General features: G+C 49.0%; 1 protein-coding gene across 1 annotated transcript in view; it reads right to left on the bottom strand.

Moving 5' to 3' along the window:
- Positions 1-25,365, bottom strand: part of MYOM2 (myomesin 2) — a 75,159-nt gene that overhangs the window by 38,569 nt on the left and 11,225 nt on the right. The window contains exons 4-14 of the mRNA XM_047772240.1: positions 24,547-24,709; positions 24,284-24,441; positions 23,210-23,302; positions 17,357-17,445; positions 17,219-17,269; positions 16,250-16,414; positions 11,446-11,607; positions 8,956-9,097; positions 6,254-6,453; positions 5,597-5,650; positions 729-856 (exon numbers count right to left, since the gene is read on the bottom strand). Coding sequence (XP_047628196.1) covers positions 729-856; positions 5,597-5,650; positions 6,254-6,453; positions 8,956-9,097; positions 11,446-11,607; positions 16,250-16,414; positions 17,219-17,269; positions 17,357-17,445; positions 23,210-23,302; positions 24,284-24,441; positions 24,547-24,709 — 1,405 coding nt within the window. The remainder of the gene's footprint in view (positions 1-728; positions 857-5,596; positions 5,651-6,253; positions 6,454-8,955; positions 9,098-11,445; positions 11,608-16,249; positions 16,415-17,218; positions 17,270-17,356; positions 17,446-23,209; positions 23,303-24,283; positions 24,442-24,546; positions 24,710-25,365) is intronic.

The raw sequence follows: 25,365 nt of genomic DNA, 5'->3' as shown, positions 1-25,365 counted from the left end.
GCAACACCAAATATGAGCCAAATATGAGCCGCATCTCCGACCTACACCACATCTCACGGCAATGCCGGATCCTCAACCCGCTGGGCAAAGCCAGGGATCGAATCTGCAACCTCATGGTTCCTAGTTGGATTCGTTTCTGCTGTGCCTTGACAGGAACTCCCCCAACCAGCATTTTTGGTGCCATAGGCCAGACCAAAGCAGGAGAAAACGCATAGCATGGAGTAACGGTATTGTGTTTGAAATTTTGTTGGCTATGTACATGTATGGTGCGCACGTGCTGCAACACACAATCTATTTCTTTATACCCGTCCAGATCTAAAAAGTCTCCAAATCAATGATTCTGCGTAACCCTTCGCCACCTGGAGTGTGAATTCCTCTACAAGATCGCCACCAAGTGGCCACTCGGCTTATGCACAAACTGAGAGCAGGGGCCTCCTGTCTGGAGATCCTCACAGCCTAGAATACTCCAGCAGGAAGAAAGCTGACAGAGCCCTCAGGGCAGGGGGATCCATGAATGGCAGCACAGCCATTGCTGGGACACAAGGCCCAAAGCCACTTCCTTTTCAGAATTCTCCACATGTTCAGCCAGAGCCTACAGCTTCATATGAAATAATAGTGTGAAGTCTCTGAGATGATTCATCTGGTGGCTGCTCATCCTTAAAACATGAAATAACACAACACGAAATCCTACAGAGACCTGCTGCTTCAGGACACCAGCCAGTGAATACCTTCTCAATGAAATACATCAGCGGCTCCTTGCCACGGGGAGTAGGTGGGTCCCAGCTGAGGACAACATACGTTCTGCTGATTTCCGAGGCGTGCACATTGGTGGGAGGTCTTGGAATCTGAACTTCGCCTGGAGGAGGAATAAAGTCAGTCAGTCCAGAGGAACATGGCTCAGGACCCTGCCCCCCACCCCCATCTGCAGAGCCCTGTCCCTCTGCTGCTTTACAGGCATAAAGCACTCACATATCGATGTCATCTTTGGCTTCATTTCTATTTTGGGAAAGTAAGCAAACTGCAAGGACTATTTTTCCAGAGCCAAAGCATAATGAGCTGGTAAAGATCATCCAACTACTTTTGTTTCCAATATAAGCCAGTTGGTAAGAAAAGAATCGAATGCAGAATTCATCCAGAACTGCAGCGGGAGGTGGGGGAGGGATTTACCCAGAAGAAACGGCATTTAAGCAGAAATGGAGCTGTGCCTTTTCGGGGCATCTGTGCAGAGAAGGCATTAGCGACCGTGCTCTGCAGTAGGGAAGCCTTTAGAGGCGTGATTTATTTTCTCTAAGGGCCTCTCTGGTGGTTTTCCTCTTATTAGGCTGCTGAAGCACCAAAACTATGTTATCAACTTGCAGAGCACACAGCTTCCCTTCACAGGTAGACCTGCTCCACATTCACAAGCACTGGCATGGATGTCTCTCTATGGGGAATTCTGGAGTGACCTCAGTAAGTCTTCTGCATGTAACTATGACAGAACATTTGCATCAGAGATGCCCACTCTTCTGACATACGTCCCTTTTTAACAAAATGTTAGGTGTCAGGGGTGTTATGTTTGGATGAGGTAACTTTTCATAAGGGGTGGAGGTTTTCCAGACCCACAGTCCCAGTAATTGCGGTACAAAATATTATGAGCTTCCAATTAGATTAGCACATGATTAAAATGGTTCAAACGTCCCCAGGACATCTTTGAGCCCTGCTCAATATCCAATTGCTCCCTCTGGACTCTGCTACGGGCGACGAATGGAATATCTGCGTGGAAACTGCACAAACAAGCCTGGGTTTCATTTCATCAGAGTCCTGTTACCGAGCTCATCACATTTTACAAGCCATGGGGGCATGGGCGCGTAGCCGTGGCCTTATCCAGGAGCGTACTGGTGAGTGGGTTGGATTTCAGACAAGGAGCCAGAGTGTCTCCAGAAAAGTGCCAAGTGTGCCGGGCGAGCGGGCCCCAGAGCACCCAGCACCTTCTCCGGATCTGCCTACGGCTTCCGCAGCTGAAGAGATCCAGGGAGAGGCTCTTAAGAGGGACAACACGGAACACCCACCCAGGGCCACGCCAGTCTTCCAAACTGAGTCATGGTTCATTTCAGAGGCACTAGAGGACACAGGACAGACCAAGGGGACAGAGGGAGCAGCGGGTGAGGGGCAACACATGAACACAGAATTGCCTTCCCTGTGCTGTCGGTTCTAAATGCCTCGCTGATTTCAGAACTGGCACATAACATCTAGGCTCAGAGGAGAATGGAGTAAGAAGCACTTTATTTGAGGCCAAGGCAAGAAGGAAGGATCCAGCTTTTCTCAGCAGGGAATCCCCAATCAGGGTGAGATGCTTGTGTCACCCAGACTCTCAGCACCCCAGGGGCTGGTCACGAGGGGGCCTTGGAGCTCTTTCTGCAGGTGACCCCAGCCCTGGACAGAAGAGGAGGGGATTCAAAATGGCACCAGGAGCCAAGAGGAGGGCCGAGAAAATAAGCTGACATCTGTTACTGACCCCCTGACAGCCAAAGGAGCATCTGAGAGGAAGAGCAAAGGAAGACAAAAGAGAATGAGAGGGAACAGCTTCACCAGGTGTGCTCACCACGGCCCTTGTTCCCACCCTCAGCATCACAGTGCTCCTCTTGAGCCCTATTCTAATGAGTCGCATGCATACCAGATGGAAGTGTAACTCAGGAATGAGCTTCCCTAGGGTCACAGAGCAGGGAGTGTTGAGTTGGGGTCCAAGCCCAGATCTTCTGATTCAAAATCTGGCTTTTTGTTCTATCAACCCAAGGAAGGAATCAGCCTCCACCACCTGCCAAGAGGCTCCACTTTATCTGGAATTTTTAGAACGCCCAAGAAGACAGAATTCAAGAGAATGAACACATGAATTTTCGGCAAAATGATGAAATCAATGCATTAACTGCAAAATGATGTTGTTCAAGACAGTGCAGTGAATGCTTGGACCTATAATTACTAGAACAGAAACATCTCAGTATTTCTATAAGATCCTATTCTGGCCTTTCCAAGAATGGAGTGTCCATTTTTCCACGGAGAAACTCAAGAAAGATTGGAAAAGTTGGATGGTATTAACAGAAAAGAGCAGGAATATTAATTTATGTTTACAGGAATATACAAACCAATATTAAAATGACTGGGAAAACATAGCAAAAAAAAAAAAACCTGAAATGACAGAGGAGCAATTTTTCAGGCAACAAAAGTAAAGTTTCTTTTGCATTAAAACAAATGGCATTTGCCAGTTCTTTTCTAGCTAAAACAATGCTAAGGGAGAAAGTTCAGCTTAGGTGAAGAAAAGAGATGTGGGTAGAAAAGGAAGAAATTCCTAACAGCACATTTTGAATCCAGAAATGCTTTCCTTGAAAGCTTTACAGAGTTCCTTTCTCTGTCTAAAGATTGTCACAGATTGGAAGAGGTATTCATTGATTAAAGTGAGTAAAGAAAAGAGATGAACTTTCCAATCCCTATATTTGTGTGCAAGGTTTTTGTTTCATACCTGGTTTGTTCTAGACCATGGATACCACCTGTTCCTGCACACAAAGCCTCACACTGAGACCTGAAGCCCTACGAGGCTGAACGCAGGCTATTATCAACATCCCAAATCAAAGGATTTTCCATCCGAGAGCCTTAGCTTGGGCACTTCCTCACCAGCTATGTAAACAAAGCGTCAGAGAGTGTTCCCGTCATGGCTCAGTGGAAGGGAATCTGACAGGTATCCACGAGGACACAGGTTTGATCCCTGGCCTCGCTCAGTGGGTTGGGGATCTGGCATTGCTGTGAGCTGTGGTGTAGGTCTCCGATGTGGCTTGGATCCGCATCACTGTGGCTGTGGTGTAGGCCGGCAACAACAGCTCCAATTAGACCCCTAGCCTGGGAACTTCCATGTGCCATGAGTGTGGCCCTCAAAAGATAAAAAAAAAAAAAAAACCAAAGCCTCAGAAATATCTCCCCGACTATGAATAATACATGAACAGGTTCAGGAAACCATCAAATAGAAGGCACAGCCCAGGCCACCAGAAACCCCGATTTCTTACAAGAAAGGAAATGGGAGGTGGAACGTGAAATGTTATCTGCGACTTTATTCCAGTTGGAAATAAGACCTATTGTGTCTGTGAAACAAAGTTCCACGGAATCCACTGGAAAACCAGGTCTTGGAAAATGAACTATTTCTTGACTTGGCATATAATGAATGGCTGACTATTTATACCCCAGCACATCCACATCTACATATAAAAGGTAGCTGTTCTCCCCAAGGGGGCATCGTCCTACCTTGAAAGCTGTATTAGGTGATGTGACTTCATACCCCTTGCTTTTCACAGTGACCTTCACACAATGCAGATTTCATCATGGATGTGTGGCATTTGTATAGCAATTTACATCTTCACATTTTAAGTAGTTTTTACCCAATTTGAACTCCGACAAGCCCACTCAGGATAATTAAGATCACTTCTCTCCTTACTGACTGATCTGCCTATTAGGGGTGAAAAAAACCTCTTTCTCCTCTCTCGTGTCAAAAATGCATATTTTCTACAGGCTGGCCTCCCACAGCAATATCTGTTCCAATATAAATGCGGTCATTTTTTATTCATTCAAACATTTATATTTTAATCAGTGGTTTAGGAAGTCATAATATCAATGACTTGATAACAGTCCTCTAAACTGTTTTCTTTTGTTTCTTACTTATTGGGCATCTTTCCCAGTTTCAGATTTTTTCTGGAAGTGGAGGTTTTAACTAGGACTATAACAGTTACCATGGAATTAATCAAAACTCTTGAAGGCTGTTCCTCTGAGAATAACGTCTTTCTTCTTGTTGAGAAACTAGAGACAAATCTTTATGGGGCAGAAGATACAGGGTTTGGATATTATCTGGGCAAATGACAGAGTCAACCTCTGCCCTTCTGACTGTGCAGCTCTCTGGGGAGGAACACCTGGATCAGCTGCCACTTTTAAAAACAGCTCAAAAGTACATCTCCTGGGACCATGGCTCCAAATTAAGTCATTTCTTAATTCTTATTTCTCACTCATTGTTCTCTAATTATAATTCCAGTTAAAATCTTTGGATTTCTGGTTAATGATACTATACTCTCCCCAGCTATCTATCAATCACAGGAAGGAATATTAAGGACAAGTGATCATAAAATCCAATATAAAAAAGGAAATGCAAACTTTCAAACCACAGGGATGCTATTTGGTAAGGGAAAAAAAAACCATTTTAATTAAAATGTTAGAAAGGAAATTTTTGCTTTAAAAAATTTGAACAAAACACTGTCTGTCACAGAGTCTGGGAGAAAGGACCCCCAGGCTCGGCCAGGAATCAGGTTTCAGATTGGGTCTGGCTACTTCTCTGTAGGTCCCTGGGGATGTGCGAGACCTCAGATGCAGCCCCAACTCCACCAACCTCCTTACTTTCACTCCTGCCTCTGCCCTGCTGATTTTGTTGACTTCAACAGCCCTTAATCATGACCCACAATTTTTATTTTCACACATGAAAAGTGTATTCACCACACAGGTGTTTTTACCTCTGTTTCCCTCGTCTCTAATCACAACCCGAATTCCCAGGGTATAAGCAGCAGAGAGGGGATGGTGAGGAATTCCTTACCTTCAAGGTCATCCTGATAGATCACGATGTCTTTATCGCCCTCCCAATGGACCCCTGCAGAGAGAAAGGTTGCTGCTGAATGTGACTCCACGCTTTCCTCCAGATTGCACTGGTTTCTCGGAGCCCCCTTTGCCTGCACTGAGAGGGCACGCACGCCTCTCAAGTGATCAGAGGTGACATTTTGGAAGTGGTGCTAAGATATCCAGTGCTTCTCAGCTCTTTGTATTGGATCCAAAAGGCCACATGGGTAAGGAAGATGCAGTGACTCACTTAAAACCGTAATTAAGGGCCCAATCCCAGAGAGGAATCTGTGTCGTGTGAAATTAAAATTCAGAAGGGCTTGGTTTCAACATCTTCTAAGATGCATTAGGCGTTGAAATTACATCAGTGGACTAAGAAAAGTTTGGTTCTGAACTGGTTTAACTGGATTTCAGGGAAGAGCCATAGGAAGATGAAACACCTTCATTTCAAGGTGGAAAAGTCAGCCAGGTGTCCCCACCCTTAACATGACCTTGATGGCTACTCAGAGCCCATGAGATTCAGCCATGCCACATAGTCCTAAAGATGGTCTCAAGGCTCTGATACAAGTTGGGGGTGGGGAGAAGAGACGAAACAAATCACATGAGACCGATGGACCTTGAGATCTGAGTGACCTACCTTGTAACCGTTTGAGGTCAAGAGGGTCAAGGGCAGCCACAGCCTCGGAGGCTCTGGAAGGCCTGCTGACCCCTGCGCTGTTGACAGCTCGCACACGGAACGTGTAAGACCTTCCTTCAACAAGCCCCGTCACGGGGTATTTACAGATCTTCACAGGGGCGTCATTGCATTGAACCCAGTTGTCAGTCCCCACCTCACACCTTCAAGTTATAGAAAGAGTAGAGAATAGCAAATATATCAGTCTAAGAAGTATATACAGGTGTATACATACATTATGCATGTATATTACATATAGAAAACAGTTATGAGAACATTTCCCATTGGTAAAAATTGATGCTGTTGAAATATTAATTTACACAAACAGTAGTAGAAATAAACTTTTTAAAAATTTTTTTTATTATAGTTGATTAATACTTTAAAAGACAGAGCTATTTAGGAAATGTCATGTATATACATACATCTCCCTGAGCCTTTATAACTTATAGCTGAAGCTTAATTTCTGACTTCAAACACATTTAGGCAAAATCTTCCCCAAAGGTTATTTCAGATCTATCCCCAATAGTTCTCTTCCAGGTTACACCATAAAATCCCGGTGCCGTGCAGTCCCCAGCTCATCTGCTGCTGCGGCTCAGGAAACAGACACCCTTCATTCCCAAGATGCATCTTTCTCTCCAGAGCCACGGAGTAAATCCTCACTGCAAGGCTCCCATCTACTTCCATCACGTTAAGATGTTTCTTTCTAGATAGAACCCTTCTCGTAGAATTTAGAAGTTTGGGGAGGGGGGTTGTTTTTTGTTTGATTGTTTGTTTTGTTTTGTTTTGTTTTGAAAACATCAAATTCTGATCAGAAACCTGGAAATATGGAAAAGACTAACCTCTTTTCGGTGGCCGCACCCATGGCATATGGAAGTTCCCAGGCCAGGGACTGAATATGAACCTCAGCTGCAACCTGCGCTGCAGCTACAGCAACCCCAGATCCTTTAACCCACTGCACTTGGCCGGCATTGAACCTGTGCCTCTGCAGGGACCTGGACAGCTGCAGTCAGGTTCTTCACCCACTGTGCCACAGTGGGAACTCCTATCCTCCACACTTGACAGATTGAGAAATTTCAGTATAGAAATTTCTCATCAATTTCCAGGGAGAAAGAGCAAGTTCAGAAAATCCATCTTTCTGAGTGGTCTAGCCCTGGGGTTGTGCCTGCACTTCAAGAAGAATCAACCCTCTTTTCTCCTGACTATTCAGGATTTTTCATGAATGTTCTCGGACTGCCTGTGCTGACCTGCTTCAGCCAGTCTGATGTGGTCAAGACTGAGGCTGGCGGGGGGCAGAGTTGCCAGGGAACAGCTCAGGTCAACACCCCACCTGGCAAGTTACCAGGACAGGAGGGCATCAGAAAAGGAACTTCTGGATCCAGGAGGTTCTTTTTAGGGCTGCACCCACAGCATGTGGAGGTTCCCAGGCTAGGGGTCGAATCAGAGCTGTTGAGCCACAGCAACACCAGATCTGAGCCGTGTCTGCGATCTACACCACAGCTCACAGCAACACCAGATCCTCAACCCACTGAGGGAGGCCAGAGATCGAACCCACAACCTCATGGTTCCTAGTCAGATTTGTTTCTGCTGCACCATGACGGGAACTCCTGCTATTGTCTTTTTAATGAGGGAGAGAGGAGACTGGAATATTAACTGAGAAAGTACCCGAAATCCAAATGGTTGGAAGAATGATCAAATATCGAAGGAGAATAGAAAATAGCTTTTGTTTTGCTTTTTGTTTTTTAATTCAAGGTAAACCCTGAACAATGTAAATCAAATTCTAGCCTATCAAATAGTGCCTTGGTTGTGAGTATTTTATCTAAGCACATAGCTTTGTTGCATGGCGAATAGAATTTAATCAATGCAAAAAACAAACAAAAAGAACTAGAATGATAGTTTTTTCTGAAATAACTACCCTATCTTATTGTGTTTTACACAAATAAAATAATGACTCCCTACCCAGACCCACCCTCTTATTCCTCAATAGCTTATACCATTCTGTCTTACTTCTAAGTGCATTTTCTTCAACTATATTTCTATCAGTGATTAAAATATGTTTTTGAAGCATAAACTGCATATCCAATAAATTCACAACTCTGTTCAGTTTCCTTCCCAGGATCTGAGCACTATCCTAAGCAAAGGAACATGAAAGAGTTAAAACTCCTTTGGGTTTAATGATGATCTGCATTTACATTATTACTCAAAGAAAAAGTCCAAAATTTTGTTCCTTGAAACATCATATATTTTACTTTGAAACAAAAACACATTATTTAACAGAGAAGTTTGGGCTTTGGGTAGTAATGAGCTGGTGTCCTCAGCTGGATGTCGCCATGCCCCAGCCCTGGTTGTCAGAGGAAGGAACAGGGCTAGGCGAGGGTCTCCTGGCCAGAGCCCATCCCCAGCCTCAGGGGGGAACTTCAGGAAAGCCTGGAGAAGCACGGCGGGATTAAAGGAATCAACTGTGATTACATGAGGCCCCACCCTCTGGTGATACTTTCCCATGCCCTAGTCAGGGGCATTAGATAACCAGGTTCTTGTACCTATAGCCCATCAAAAACATTGTCTTGAACTTGAGTTTAGACAAATATCCACATTCGCTGTCCAGAGTAACACAGGTAACTCTTGTTTCAGGAACATTTCCATCCTCTGAGGGATCAATGGACACTCACCGATCAATGAAATAGCCAAGAACCGGGCTCTCCTTGGTCGTATTGGGTGGCTTCCAGGTCACGATGACATAATCCCGGTTGGCATCGTGGCAGTGCACATCCATGGGCGCACCCGGTGCCCCCATGACCAGGGGGTCAGCATCTGGGGGAGGGGAGGCATGCACCAAGGGAGGGGTGGTGACAACGACTTTAAACTCAGAATCTGTTCTCCCTGGTCCTGCTCAACCCTCACGTCCACATGACTCAACCGTGATGGATGGTGACGAGAGACTAAACGCACAAGGTCCTATTCTCTACTGCACACCCAAGTCTATGGTTTTTCATAATTGAATCCAAAACTGAAGTGCATCTTCTGCTGTTGGCACGCTGTCACCTAATGTCATGTCGATGTCACACTGGCACCTAATGTCATGCCCTCAAAAACTGACCGATGAAAGGATGATAATAATGAGGACTTTGAACACCCAAGACACATTACCTTAGGCCCTCAAATGCTTCAGGATCCTCAAAAGATTTGAGGATTACATTTTTTTCTAGCAAGTTGTGAGCAAATATTGGGTCCGCTCCACAGCCTGGTTACAATCACAGTGCAATTAAATCTGTTTTCCTATTTTAGTTACAGCGGCACTGAAGGCTGACAGAGCTATTTAGAAAGTTAACATACTGAACGATTAATTTCCTTATCTAAAATGTGTCTTTATTCAGTCACCACAGCCGCTGGGCTGTCTCAGCTGCATAAGCACACAGTACAGTTAGTTCCTTGCTCCTGTCTCCTCAGCATATTAACAGCTAAGGCTTCCTTGACACAGAGCCAAATATTTTCTCTCCTATCCAAAATCTTCAAAAAGTCATGGGAACAAACTCCTCTGAATATGCATTATTTCCTTCTTGTTGGCAGCTGGGTATAAGCCAGGCAATTCAGCTGCATTGTACTCATTGCGCTTTGATGGGGCAAAGCCCTTGCTGGAAGGCATGCTCAGAGATGGCAGGGACATTTTAATGCCAGCCTCATAAAAATGGTAAAACTTTGTGGAAGTGTCTAAACCTTGCAAGTTTATGCTGTCCAGTGGGAGTGGGGAGGGTGGGTGTGTACTTGTTTTGCATTTGTCCTTTTTTTTAAGTTAAAATATTCCCCAATGATAAAACCCTTGATTCAGTTCAGAAAAAATAATATGCTGACAGTGCTAATCCAGGCACATATGATCTGGAGCCCAAGGTGGGCAGGAAGGAGCAGGAACACAGAGCACAGGGCAGGTAAGGCCGGGGGTGGGGTGGTGTGGGGGCAGAGGGCAGAGCAGCCAGGATGGGGAGGGGAGGGAGTTGGGGGCTCCAGGGTCAGGACGGGCACCAGCCTCGCAGAACAGACTGTGCCAGTGTCCTGGGGTTGGGGGGGGGGGGGGGTGTCAGCTGTGCCTTGACCAGGAGGGGCCTCTGTGCCTGAGGTCACCGCACAGCCAGGACACACACAGGGAAGGGCTCGGCCAGGGGGAGGTGCTGGCCCCAAACACAGGGTTGCAGCTTCCAGGGGGACCTGCTCGGGCTTCTAGTGCCTCCCTCTAGGGAAAGGCCCAGGCCTCTGAGCCTCCACACTTCCATTTGAAAAGGAGAGAATATTTTCCTACAAAACTGTTGTAGGAATTTTAGATTTTATATACATATGTGAATATCTGTGTGTGTATATACACACATATGTATACATTTACCTGTACGTATACACATACATACATGTACATTATATATTATATATCATTTTACCCATTTCACATACGTTTTATGACATGCTGGCACATTATTCCAGGCACATATGACCTGGAGCCCGAGGTAGGCAGGAAGGAGCAGGGACACAGAGCACAGGGCAGGTAAGGTCGTGTGTGTATGTGACACACCATATATACATACGCCTATGACTATATACACCTATAAGCCTGTATACCTTAGGCTCGTGAGGGATAATGCATAAATTTAAGTGTGATGTGTATATACAAGTACATCTATGTAATACATGGAAAACATCCAACACTGTGCCTGGCTATTGTGAACTCTGCCCTCCTTCACGGGCAGGATGATTCGAGCTCTCCTGGGGGCTCGCATGAGGATGAAGCTGCCTGACATAAACCTCGGAGGTGTGGCCCTCTTGTTCTTGTCTTAAACATACATAGAATCGAAGGAGTGGTAATGACAGTGGCCATCGCCCCAGCCGTCGCCCCCCCTCCTGTTATAAAGTTTCGGGTGGGAGAGGTGAGGGGGACCCAAGGGGCCCGGTTCCAGCCTTGGACCCTCCAGAAGAACAGTGCTCTGTGGTCACTCTGGGAGTCAGGCTATAAATTCCAGCAATGCAGCACTGAGACAAAAAGCTCTCCTTCTGACCCACCCTAATGATGCCTGCTTATGTCATGCACGTGGTGGGATGAGCCCAGAAACCCCTCCTGGCTGCAGGCCAACTTCTAGCAGTGCCCACTTTGCCTACACCTGCCCGCCAGAGCCGCGCACCTCGGACAAACAGGAAGGCGCTGTGGTCACTGATGCCGCCTCTGGACACGATCCTCAGGGTGTAGAGGCCCTCGTCGTCCTTGTTGAGGTGGCTGAAGGACAGTGAGGCCTGGCCTTCTCCAAAGAACATCTTCGTCCACTTGGACTCCTTCAGCAGCACATCTGGACGGGGGTCAAGGACAGTGGTGCTCAGGAGCGCCCAGGACCAGAGAGCACAGAGGACAGACATGCCAGCCTGACCTGGGGCTCACGCCCAACCAGGGCGGGTAAAACAGCCTTCACGGCCCAGACTGGATCAGCCCTGGAGGGGGAAGGCGAGACTCTGAAATGGGCCCTGCTGAGCCTTCAAAGGCGCTCACCCTCCACACTGGTACCAGGAAGCCCCCACCAGCTGGCCTTAGACATAAATAGCAAGGTGTCCTCCAGGGGACACAGACCTAAACCATACTGGATGTTACATCACATAAACCCAGAGGCTGTAGCAAATGCTCAAAAACAAAAAGCCTGAAAACATTTTTTGATATACTATTGATCAGAGTATTAGGGATTTTCTCAACAGTCCTATCCTTTTATTTGTCTTATTTGTGATAAGATCTGACTTGTAAACCTTAACTCAATGGAAAAATACCCCAATTTCACAAAATTCATCCAATTTTTTTTTGGCTTTTTAGGGCCACATCTGTGGCATATGGAAGTTCCCAGGTTCAGGGTCATATCAGAGATGTAGCTGCCAGCCTACGCCACAGCCACAGCAATGTGGGATCCAAGCTGTGTCTATGACCTACACCACAGCTCACAGCAATGCCGGATCCCTGACTCACTGAGCGAGGCCAGGGATCAAACCCGCATCTTCATGGGTACTAGTCGGATTTGTTTCCACTCTGCCAGGATGGGAACGCCCATCCTACTTCTCTGGGTAAGGACTTGTTGGAGACCACTGAACTGCTGAATTCTGCAGGAGGTAAGTATCTGCTGACGCAGAGTTCTAAAGTACAGGATCTCCTTCAAAGACAACATAAGAGAGTCACGTATAAACCGTGCTATTCTACAAGCGGCCGCACTATGCCCTAGAGGTAATTCACCAGTGCTAATCCTTTCCTTTGTTATTCACTAAGAGGTGCTTTGTCATTGCCTATGCCTGATTGTGCTCACTAACCTACACAGGTCACCTTCCTTAATAAAAGGCACAAGGGCCAAAGCCTAGGTGCCTCCTGGTCCCCCACTTTCTAAATGTAAAAGAGTCTTGTGTGTTTGGTTATACCTTGCCGTCCTTCTTCCAGAATCTCCCGTTGCCGTGTTGCACTGGACGCGGCAAGGACTGACATAGCCTCTCAGCATAGATGGATGTATACTTTAAAATATTAGATCTGAAAGCCTAGTTATCGAACTCATTCTCTCCATTTGATCCCAATTTTTTAAATGTTAACACACTTCGCCTTAGTATGCTGTAGTCTTAAAGACTGGATTATCTTCCAGGTAAATGAATGTTCATGCATTTAATTAATCCGTGTAATATTGAAGATACACCCCATGCAACCAGCAGGCACATGGAGATGGGATATTTCCATGTCAGCAATACCTGGACTTTGATGCCTGAATAAAGGATGCTGGAACTGACATCCTAGTGTCCAAAGCTGTCCACAATCCAAGCCCAGATCACCCTCTCAAGGGTACTTTCCACCTGTCCCCTTCCAGGCAGATCCTGCTGCTCATCCTCTGGAAATGCTCAAGTTGTGGAGGTTTTTACTACCACTTCCCCCTCCCCTTTGTATCTCAGAGGCACTCAGAATTGTTTCCTAATGAGGATCATCTGGAAAATCCTAAAAATGCAGAACCACAAGGAGCCAGACTCTCAGGCTGACCCCAAGCACTGGGCTTATTTCAAGCCTCCCCAGTGATCCCTGTGTGCTCTCAGGATTCAAACCTGGGCATCCTTGCCTCCTCTCCTCCAGCCAAGGCTCAGGGAAGATCTTTTGAGGGTGCTGAAGCAGCATCAAGACATCAGCTCGGCACTCAGGCTGCCTCCTGACCCCATGCCTAGTGCCCCAGCTCAAAAAATTCACACGTGGCTATTTAGTCCTATTCCAGGTAAGCACTTCCTTCCTTTACCCTGTGTCTGAAGGTCTGTAACTTCCTAGGGAACCTAGAAAACCTCCCTAGAGATGCAGATCTCACGGCTGGACCCTAGCCTCTGCCACTATCCACAGTGGACGCTGCCATGCCCTGCCCGCCCCAGGGACCCCATAGCTGCTTTGCTGTGACCATCAGATGAAGCCACTACACACCCTGATGATACCCATTCTCAGGGGAGCCCAAGCTGTCTGGCTAGCAGCCCTCGTGGTCTGGCCAAGCCCTGAAGCCCACTATTTAGATGGTTCCCTCTAAAGAGGAGAGCAGTGGCTGTGGATCTCCCAGCAGGTGACATGCCAGAACAGCATTCAGGTGAGCACAGCTTTGGGGGTGAATTTAGAAATGACAAGAACTTCCAAAATAACACCAGATGCAATGGACTGAGCTGTGACCCTCCCCAAATTCATAGGTTGAATCCTAACCCTACACGGGATGACGTTTAGGAGTGGGGGCCTTTGGGGGTGACTACGGTTGGTGATGCCATGCAGGTGGGGCCACTGTGATGGCACTGTTGTCCTTCTAAGAAGAGAAAGGACCAACCCCTGCCATGTGAGGACACAGGGAGAAGGCAGCCGCACATGTGAGGACACAGGGAGAAGGCCAGGAAGCACCTCTCACCGGGAATGGATCTGCGGGCACCTTGACCCTGGTGTTGAGCCTGCAGAACCACAAGAACTAGACTATTGTTTAAGCCTCTGTCTGTGGTGTGTTTTGTTATCATATCCTGAATGAAGACATGGGGATTATTCAGAGCAGGGACTACCCTGGCTCATGTGCCAGAGAAGCTGAAAGGTGTCTGAAAATTGATCAGACCAGACAGGTGGCACGTTCACACACAGGAATGTAAATAACAGAACAGGCCCCTCAGCTGCCCCCCGCACACAGGGGCTGCAGCACACATGGCTGGCATGGAGCCCACCCCCTCACTGGCCCCATAACCTCATCGTGACTTAGTACATTGCCCTCAAGAGTAAATCACACCTGGAGTGGTCTCAGGTTTATTGCCAGGAGCAGGGGTTTCCCGGTCAGTGATCCCTCTAGAACCCTAGCCCATCTTTAAACTGTGTCAGTGCATTTCCCGGACCAGCAGAGGGGTGTCATTTCATAGACTGGGGCCTTGGGCTTACAAGCCACAGGCGGCTCACAGCTCATTAACTTTAAAGAGTATAAAGCATCTCTTTGCATCTTAATTCCAGAAGGAAGCTGCAGAGGATGGTCTCCACTGGTTCCACAGAAGTAAACCTGTGGAGGTCTGGTCATGACCAACAGCGTGGCGCTCTCTTGGCTCAGCCTCCTGACCACTGTCCGGCTCCCTGTGGAGGCCGGCTGTCAGACGCCACTTTGAACCTACCTTTCCGTTCTGATCAGTCAAGACTGAAACCAGGTCTCCCCAGAATTTCAGGTACTTTCTAGTCACAAGAAAACCTCAAATCAATGCAAACACTCTCTGGGAACCAGCAGAACGCTCCTCAAATCTATTCCAGAACTCTCCTCAAAGCTATCTCCAGAAAGGGCAAACTAGAACCTTAGAACATCTATGAGATCTTAACCTAGAACCACAAAAGTAAATGAAATCTCCACTACGAAGGTAAATGAAATCTCCTTTGCCATCACAGACTCCCCCTCCCTCCACGTCCCCTCCTCTGCCTTGTGGACCATGAAAATCAGACATGATCCCATCACGGGTCTCAGGCCTCCAAGCCAGCAGTGCACACCGGGCGGCCAAGGGCAAGGTCACGGCAGCTCCTCTGGCCTCGGGCACGTTCTGCTGTCCCCTGCCCTGTGCTTGGGCACAGGGGCCCTCCCTCTTCACCAGTTCAGAGCCTTCTCATCTTTCAACAACCTATTTTTTCTTTCCATAAGGCTCTCCATCATCACGGCAAACATGCTTTCTTGGCTAACCTGGACAGTATGCGGGGCCAGTACCACGGCTTTGACAAACTGTCACACCCTGTTCTGGGACAGTTCTTATACTTCAAAAAGACACTGCTTTGCCATTTTGTGTATTTTCCACAACTAGATTATAAATATCTTATAGTATATGATTCTTTGTAATATTTTGCATGGTGTTAGATCCTGACTAAGTATGGGCAGAACACTCTGTGACTGAATCCACAGAAACGAGCTCCTTTTAGAAGCTTCCTTCTGGAGTCTGCATGCACCTGGCTGGGCAGGGTTCGAGTCCCAACCCTGCCACTTCCTGGGGTTGGGGGTGGGGGCTGAGGAAGTTCTTGTCCAGCTGCTCACCTATGAGGTTAACTCATATCCCTCTCACAGTCCTTACGAAAACCATGTAGGTTATCAGGCCCAGACAGGGTCAGGACATAATAACTAATAAATTTGAGCTGTTGTTTCGGCCAACGGAAAACGTAAAGAAACAGACACCCCACTCAGGCTTCCCCACCACAGAGAGATGCTGTCTATGGGGCCATAACCACCCCTGATGCCTCAGTGCCCCCTACCCCGGGCTCCCTGTTAACCACAGTCCCTGGGGAAGCTCAAGGTCAAGCAGGTCCCCAGTCTCACTCACTTTGCAACCCGAAGCTCTCATGGACATGGAAATAACGCCAGTCACACGGAGTTTCAAAACACACTTTTACCCCCGTGTGCCCCAGATCCAAGCCAGAGCAAGGCAGGCGTCACCTGTGTCTGTGGCCATGGCCATGGCACTCACCGTCCCGGTACCACTCAGCCCGTGGCTGCACCCGCTTAAGGTCTGGCGTCACCAGCAGCGTGCATTTGAGAGTCAAGGTCTCGCCTTCCCTTCGGAAGGTGACCCCGAATTTCTCCAGAAACTGGACGTCGAAGTGCGTGTACGGAATCACGGACGACAAGGGCACTGCACAGAGCAAAGGAATGCAGTCTCAGCAGGAGGGGCTGGTGGACGTAGCCAGCCAGCCCTGCAAAGCCTGTTTCCTCACCGCCTCCTGTGCTCAGGTCCTCAAATGAGCTGTGCTGTGGGTGGGATGTCTGATCCCCCGGCTTTTGTGCTAAAGCCCTGACCCTGGTGTGATGATGTTAGGAGGGGGGCCTGTGGGTGACTAGGTTGGATGAGGTCCTGAGGGTGGGGCCCCGAGTTAGGATTAGTGTCCTTGGAGAAAGAGGAAGGGACCAGAGCCCTCTCTGCTCCTTGGTGAGGACACATGAGACGATGGCATCTGCAAGCTGGGACTCAGGCTCATCACTTGTGGGCACCTTGGACCTTGGGCCTCCAGCCACCAGAGCTGAGGTCAGTAACTGACTGATGTTCAAGCCCTGAATATGGTGTTTGTTACAGGGCCCAAGCTGACTCAGCCACTTCTGAAGAACCAGAAAGCCAGCCGTGAAGTCATATCTGGTCCTTTGTGCCCAAGGAGGATGGAGGGGCAGGGTGTGCAGGAGGCCATCTGCATAGGGACCATGTGCAGAGAGTAAAGGGTTTAAATCCGGCATCAGCCCCAAGACCCCTGACTCCCACCAAGTCCCATCACTCTGAGCTCCCAAATCCATGGCAATAGACTATCGGCACACAGACCATGGCCAGGAGAAAGGGTCTTTTGAAATATGGCTTTTAAAAAAGATTTGATGCTTAGAAAGTATCTTTTTAGTTATGCGCTATGTCAGTACACATTCTTCTGCACGAAAAGACAAATAATCAACTTACATCTGATCGGGAGTCCCACGGAATAGAAGGGCTCCTCGTCGCCATGGAACCCTGTGAGACAGTTGAGTGGTCACGGTCACGGTCACGGTGAAGAAAGAGGGTGGGGAGACACCCCTCCTCCCATGAGAGCAAACTCACTTCTCACCACCACCGCCGCGTTGGTGGACACCTGTCCGTGCACATTGGTTGCCACCGCCGAGTAGGTTGCAGTGTCGTCAAAGTCCGCCCTTGGAAGGAAAGAGCAAGACCATGTCTGAACTAGCCCAACTGTCCTGGTCTCTGAATGCCGGTGACCTGGATGGGAGCACGGCCTTCCTCGAAAGCAGCTCGTGTGACCTGGATCCCTTGTTCAGGAGTGATTTGTTTAAGAACAATGCCAGCTCTGTCCTCGGAACGAGGTCTTAATTATAGACACGGGTGAGCTCTGATCCTGGACAAGGCCTTGGCTTTGGCTTTGAGGGGCAAAGAATGTACTGGCGCTTCTGAAAATCCTTCATTTCACCTCAAGGAGAAGCCTGTATTCCCTCTGGTTCTGTTTATCTACCTCGCAGAAGCCGTGGTTTTATCTTGTCCTTAGGTGGTTCCAATCCACCTCCAGGAGAATGAACCCCAACCCTCCCCCACCGGGGGTTCCCTGCACAGACCGTCAGACAGGTAGCACCTGTTAGATGGACCCACCTGAGACTCTACCTGGAGAGTCTTGGGGAGGCATGTTCTCACCCAGAAAGGACAATGACCCAGGAACCCAGACCCCGTTTCTCAAGGTGGGGCTCCTCCCCCTCCCCACATCCATCTCACAGAAGTTGAAGCTAATTTTCTCTGCAATGAACTGTCTGCCCCCCAGCTTACCCCAGAGTGTCACTGAGACAAGAGGATGTGAGAGGGGTGGAGCTCCAGCTCTGCTGGTAACCACACACTGGCAGCTTTGTACAAACGTCTCAGGGCTCAGCAGGGTAGTGCTGCCACCCTATTAACATGGGGAGAAACTTCTTCTTTAAGAAGAAGACTGCAGCTTTCTGCACCTGCTGTGCCTGCTGCTGCCTCTCCAAGGGTGAGCATCACGGGCATAATAACAAAAAACAGGCAGAGTTTACCCCAACCTCACTTCTAAATGCTTTAAGCAGGCAGTGTCCCCAGAGACAAACCCGTTACTCAGAGGCCCTGAATAATTTTATTGTCTTTTCTATTCCACTTGGAGCTGAAAATTGCTTCTTTGACCAAAAAATACACAGCATTTCCAGTAAAAGAGAGAGAACATTCAGACACCTAGGCTACCCGTGCCACAAGCTCCCAATGCAGTTCCGGCGTGTCCTGCAATGCAGTTCTGCTTGGCTTCCTCCAACTGCCACAGCTCGGGGCAGGGGAATGCGGGGGTCACACAGACAGAGTCTGCCCCCATTGATGTCCAGACTGACGCATCAGCTCAGGATCACCAACCACAAAGCCCGTCAACGAAGCAGCAGTTCTAGCCTAAACTCATCAGCGCTACTGCAGTGGCAGCCATATCCCCAGGGCAGAGTGACAGTGACTGTGAAACACATAAAAACCCCTTAACCTAGAAGCGCTCTCCATTGCTCTGCATTCAGTCTGTGCTAATCCACCCAGATAAGTATCCCGCAGATGCCCCACTGAGCACAGGCCCTGGGAGCTGCCTCTGGGACACAGCTGGGTCTAGGGTCTAGGGTGGAAGGAAGAATTACTTCTCTTCCATAACCTTAGGCACTGCATAATTTTTTTTTTTTTTTTTTTTTGCCGCACTTGCAGCCATGGAATGTCCCGGTTCAAGGACCTACACCATAGCTGCAGCAGCACCAGGTCCTTAACTCACTACACTAGGCTGGGGACTGAACCCATGAACATGCCTCAGCAGCAACCCAAGCCGCTGCAGGGACTACCCCAGTCCTTGACCCACTGCACTACAGAGAGAACTCATGCTTGAATTATTTTTTAATCTCTCACTTGGGTGATTTCTTCTAAACAATGAAACCACTGTATTTTCCCAAATGCATTCTCCAAACAGGAAGCATTCTGAGATTAGCCCTACACCTTTCCCTACAGAGACCCCGCCCCCACTAGCAGTAACAGCAGACTAGAGAAAAGGGGCTGGGCTGGGGCCCCCATGGGTGTGGGCTGGGGAATCCAGAGGCCCCAGCAAAGCAGGAGAAGCAAAGGCTCCCATACAAACTGCCTTGTCCAAGTTCCCAGCCATGGAGGCTGGGATGGATCCACACGTGACAGGGACTCAGAAGTCAGAGCCACGAGGTGGAAGCAAACACCCCACCCTGCATGGAGAAATGGGGCCAGCCCAGCGCAGGTAGTGACCCACCCCTGCTGGACCAGGACAAAGACTGTCCCCAGCCCAACTGATCAGCATCCCTACCAGCTCCTGAGTGAGCAGCCATCAGTGCTTGAACCATGCGAGTCCTGGAGAAGACTGTGTACAGACATTACTTAGAATGTGGCTAGCATCACCAGAAACCTTTCCTTAACTCGAATGCCTCCCTCAAAAGCCCTCCTGGATATTGTGTAGCATCAGTGGTCTCCAAACTGTGTCCCACGGTTTTCAAACCAAATCTCCCAAATGAGCTACCCACTTCTCCTTCAATATGGATTTTTAGCAGTTTTTAAAAGTGTAGTAGAAACACACCCTGGAAGCATCACGGAGTGGTCACAGGCTGGAGCCTGGACTCAGAGTTGTGCTGCACTTTGTGTAGTAGTCCCTCAGGCTGGACTACTCACACCGTCTCTGCTTAACTGAATTCTATTCTGAGAATTCAAGGTCAAACTTAATGTTCCCTCTCACAACTACTTATCTCTGTGAATCAGGATTTTCTTCAATATTGCGCAATCAGAATAAACTCTGGAGGAAAAACGGTTGCTGAGACTATTATAAGCCTGCAGCCATTGCCACTGGGTCTTATTTCAGGTCTGTGCCCTCATTAGACCAGCCTAATAAGCCTCATCTATTGACTTTATAAGAAATAAATACTACGTATTTTAAACTTCTCCAAGGCATTTATTGAACACCTATACTTTACTTGGGGGACACTTAACGATTAACTAAAACAATGCACTTGAAAACACGTTGCAAGTTTCTAGTACCATATTACCTGTGTATATTATTAATTAAACTGTATTGGGAGTTCCTGCTGTATTAGGAGTTCCCGCTGGCACAACGGGACCAGCAGCATCTTGGGAGAGCTGGGATGCAGGTTCAATCCCCACCCTGGCATAATTGGGCAAAGGATCCAGCCTTGCCGCAGCTGCGGCTTAGACCATGACTGTGGCTCGGATCTGATCCCTGGCCCAGGAGCTCCATGCCACAGGGCTGCCAAAAAAATAACATGAATAAATAAAAAATCAACTGTATTAGCTGGACTCCTGGACCAAGTTCAAAGGAGGTTTCCTTTCCCTCCTTCACGAAGCCCCTCCTCTCTGCTTACATCCCAACAAAGCAGCACATATTTCTGTGCGTTTTTAGGACTACAATGAATTGCCTTCCAATGAGCTTTAGTGAAAGAGGCTTGCAGGGAACAGAGGGGGCAAGCAGAGCCCCAGGCGCCAGGCCCACCTGGAGAACAGCTTCTCCTATGGGGTCTGAGCTGTTCATCAGTTGACTCACGGAATTAGGACCCCGGGGGGAGAGCTACCTAGCACATTAGCACTGCCGGCTGGTTGCTGCTCGAGCAACCTGTTAGCACCTGGTACATGGAGGAAGGGCAGGGGCGGGGAGAGGGCACCTCGCTGACAGGACCTCAGTACACAAACACACACATACCTGCCCACGTGCTCTTCTCCAGAGGAGATGATCCACAGGAGTCATCCGATTTGCAAAGAAGCCCATGCCCCTGAAGATATTCAGACCCCCGATTTACTGCACCAGACCCCAGTGGGCCGAGGGAGTGTGCAGGGACAGTTAGAACTTCTGGCTGCCTGTATCCACTTCCTTTTCACTTCTCTTTTGTGAATATTTTACATCATATCAAATACATAGATATAAATAAACACACATGCATGCTTTGGGGGGGACCTGTGTGCTTTGGGGGGCAGGGATCACAGACATCAGTCGGCCGCTGGTGCAGGGGTTGAGCTGCAGGAAGCCTGGCACCTGGGGGCTCCGGGCGGAGGGGACAGCTGGGGCTGGGTAGGCAAGACTTGGCAGACTCGGAGGAGAGAGTGCCCAACTTAAGAATTTGTCCACAGGTCACTTGAGACCCACAGGCCTGACCACAGCCCAGGGAGCTCCAACCTTTCTCTCCCTCCCAAGGCCACAAAAGGAGAAGCACTTCACTAGCCCACAGGGCCTAATTTGAGCCTTTACTTCATGCTCTCAGAAACTGTAAGCAAGTGATTAAGGGGCAAAAGGGTTTATTTTCTATTTGGACAGGATCCCTGGATAGGTCTCGTTTCCTTTGCTCTCAATTGTTACAAACTTCTATGAGGCACTTTATATCCCAAAGCCTGGATGGAAGTGACCCCAAAACCACTCGGGGGAGAAACTAATGCTGCTCCATCTGTTTTAAAGAAGGGAGACATACCCTGTGTCCTTAAAGAGGGGAGATGCGTTAAGTGGCACAGGAATCTCTCCTGGGTAGTCAGGCCACGTGTCCTCAAACTCTCAGCGGTGTTGACATGGGATTTAAAATTTAACTCAAAGTAGAATTTGAATATCAAAGTCTAAAAATAAAGTGCAAAAAGAGGTTTAGCCCTGGAGTCACCCTGCAAGGCGTGGGGCCTATAGAGCAGGGACATTGGAATAAAACATGAGATAAGAGGTTCTAAACACCTTTATAAAAACACGACAGCAGCATAAAATTCTTTGAAGAAACAGCACTCACGCTCTGGTTCCCAAGAGACAATCTTATGAGCATATAAAATAGTGTCAATTTCAGCTTATATTCGAACAGCCCCAAAGGGAACCAAGCTTCCTTTTCGGCAGTTCAAGAATTTGGCAACAGCAGCCAAAGAATATTCATAGAAATAAATGTCACTCTTGTAACAGAAGGAGGAGCCCCTGAACCCGGGCAGAGCAGGGGCCAGCACATTCCTCACCACTCAAGTGGCCGCAGATCAGATGATGGAAAGTCAGCAGTTTGGAATGAACAGCTGAGGTCAGCTGTAACCTGTGGGCTTCCCCACGGCTCTTTTCCTGAAGAATATTCACATTTCATCTGCTAAGAATGTCCCAATGTGGGTAAGAATACTGAGAGAAAAGTTAGCCTTGAGAGTTTGCTTTTCCCAATTCCTTGAAGATGTGCAGGTGGACTCAACTCCAGGTCCCTCTAAGGACACCTGGATATCCCGGGGCCTCACTGATTCTGTCCCCTGACAGAATGGTGCAAAGCCGTCCCTGTTCCCAGCACAAATGTGAAAGTGGCCAACACTACTGTGAACAGGACTTTCTCATACGTGAGAAAGGGAATTCATTTTTCCTATGAACACAATGACTCAAATAGAGCCAGAAAACAAACCAGTTGCTATGAGGGTAGTTTGACAAGCAGTCATGGGGCCCCCAGATTAGAAAAACATCATCCCCCCCCATAAAAACGCACTTCAAAATGAAGGCAAATGGCCTCTTTCTAGATAGTCTGGCTTTCTGCCTGTGGAAGTGTCTGGAAATGTGGGGACTCAAAGGTGGTGGCTGCCTAGACCCCCCATTCCTCAAGCTCCCCATCCCAGATGATGCAGGAGTCCCAAGGAACACCACAAGGAAGTGCCCAGTGTCACACCTGGAGTCTGGGCACCGGTGCAGTGAACACTCACACCTGGACACTGCCCTCCTTTCTTAAGCCATTTGTTCCCTTTGTTCCCAGAACCACTGAATTCACTGAATTCCCTCTGGCCTGACACCAAGGTAACAAAGGGACGCTTCTCCAATCAACTGCATGAACCCAGGCATGTGGGGGTGGGATGCGGGTGTGGTGTGAGGACCTGGTTCCTCCTCTGTGTGTGAAGGACGGATGCTGGGGGTGCACCAGACCCATCCCTTACCTGTTGATCTCCAGGGTGTGCACGCCATACTTGCTCTCAATCCTGTACTTGCCCGGCTCCCCCGCCTGGCAGATCAAGCTGCCGTCTTTATACCTGAAGGAGGTAACACTCGTCTGAGCACAAAGGTAGGCTCAGGTTTGCATGGGCCCCATCTTCCTTACCACCCCCGAGCACGTCGTCTCTGCCCTGCCCTTCACCTCTCAGATCACAGAGGTTCAGAGCCACCCTCAGCTATCTAAGCAGAGAGCAGCTCTTGCAGGACTCACACTGTCTGGGCCATCCTCCACCTGTGACAGAGAATGGGCCATAGGTCCCCTTGAACTTGTTAGGAGGCAGGATATCACATCCCCAGGAAAAATGTAACCAGTGTTGGTTAGGCCCCAGAACAGCCCCTGGGGGCCATATGTCAGAAAGACAACTCCCCACCCCCAAGGAAGCTGGCCTTGGCGAACCTCAGGACAGCAGGCCTGTGGCTCCCCCAGACCAAGGGTGGGTGGCTCTCAGCCTCCTCACCCACCATGTGAGCAGCCTGAGGATCCAGGCACTGTTTCTCTGCTCTGCACTGGGAGCTCCAGCCAGCACCCAAGTCATATGTCTGTGGTTTTGTGACCAAGAAGAGGCTCTTGGTCTCCAGTCTCACACCAGCAGGTGGGGACACAAGGAAATATGCAGGTTAGTTGCAGCCACACAGAAAGTGTTGGTGGGGCTTAGAGATTCGATTCTTGGACCTCATGAGGCTTGAGGAACCCTCACCTGGAGCTCAGGCTTTCCTCCTACATGAGTAAAATCAGAGCCGCAAGTATAAACTCAGGTCATTTCAGGGAGCCTGTTTTTAAATAAAAGTCCTCTGGAACATCAGTTGGGTCAACATCATTAAAATGAAAACACCCACCTAGGGTTTCTAACGCCCCCTCTATGCAGTTCACAAACATTTCCTGTGGGCGCCAAGCATACTGGTCTGGGGAGTGGGTGCCATGCACATGCATGCCCTGCTGGTGGGTCTCCTCCAGCCGTCAGGTGAGCCCATCGCCCACCACACACCCTTCCAAGGGAGTGTGAAGGGCCCCCACTCACCATTGCACCACAGGGGTGGGGAAGCCCTGTACTGTGAAGCACAGCTTGACCGACATCCGTTCCCAGACGGTGTGTGACCTCAGCCGCACCAGGATCTCAGGCGCCCTGCTTATCCGCTCCTCAAATGAGTGCCTCTCCCAGGCCAGCCTGTCGCCCACCTGCGGCGGAAAGTGCGGCAATCAGGGCTCGGAAGGCACAGGGCCTGCCCTCAGGCCCCTAGCCTGGCGCTGACACAGCCGCACCCCAGTTCCACCCACCCCTACCGCATGCCGCAGGGCATGTGTGTCCACGTGCTGCAGCGCGAATCTATCCAGCTTGTCCCGGGCGTGGGTGCGGGCCAGGTGAACATCCTCTTCCAGCTGGGCCAGCTCGCTGAGGTAGCGCTCCCGCTTGGCCTCCCCATAGGCAGCCAGCAGCGAATGGTACCTGCAGGAACCAAGAGGCGCATCACGCTCGCCACACTGCAGTGGACGGCCATGTCATCCTCACCACACCTGCAGGGGGCAGGTGGCCACCGAAGGTCTGGCACCAGACATGCTCCCCAGGATGTCCCAGGTGGACGTAGGAAAAAAGTGGGAGAGATGCTACTGCTGCTCATTTTTGTTTCTTTCAAGAGGGCACCTTAGTGCAAGTCCCAGGTAAGGAGTTGTAAGGAAGGGCAGGTGCAGGATTTATAAAGGAGACAAATCTGGGAGCTGCCCGCCCCAGGGTCCTCTCACAGAGGCCAGTGGGCTCCACTTCATCTCGCCACCAGCAGTCCCTACGCCCGTACTCCCTGCTGGACACATCTGGTATTGGAAGTGACCCCGCATGGGGTGGGACATGACAAAAGGCAGGTAGAGGGCCAGGCTGATAGTGGGTCTGAGACACCCTGCAAACAGGACTTGCTTTCCCTGTTGTCCACATGGCAACTCACAGACAGCAGGTGCTCAATAAAGACCAAGCAGCCATGGGCAAATCACTGAACTTGCCAGGACTCAGTCTCCCATTTGCAAAGCCAGGACCTGGGCTGCCTCAGGGCTATGAGAGGCCTGAGGCCTGGGTCCTGCGGGTGAGGAGCTGTTTCCAGTCGGGTCTGACAT

This window comes from Phacochoerus africanus, chromosome 3 (assembly GCF_016906955.1).
Source record: "Phacochoerus africanus isolate WHEZ1 chromosome 3, ROS_Pafr_v1, whole genome shotgun sequence".
Classification (NCBI taxonomy): domain Eukaryota; kingdom Metazoa; phylum Chordata; class Mammalia; order Artiodactyla; family Suidae; genus Phacochoerus; species Phacochoerus africanus.
This window is presented reverse-complemented; position numbering and strand designations above follow the sequence as displayed.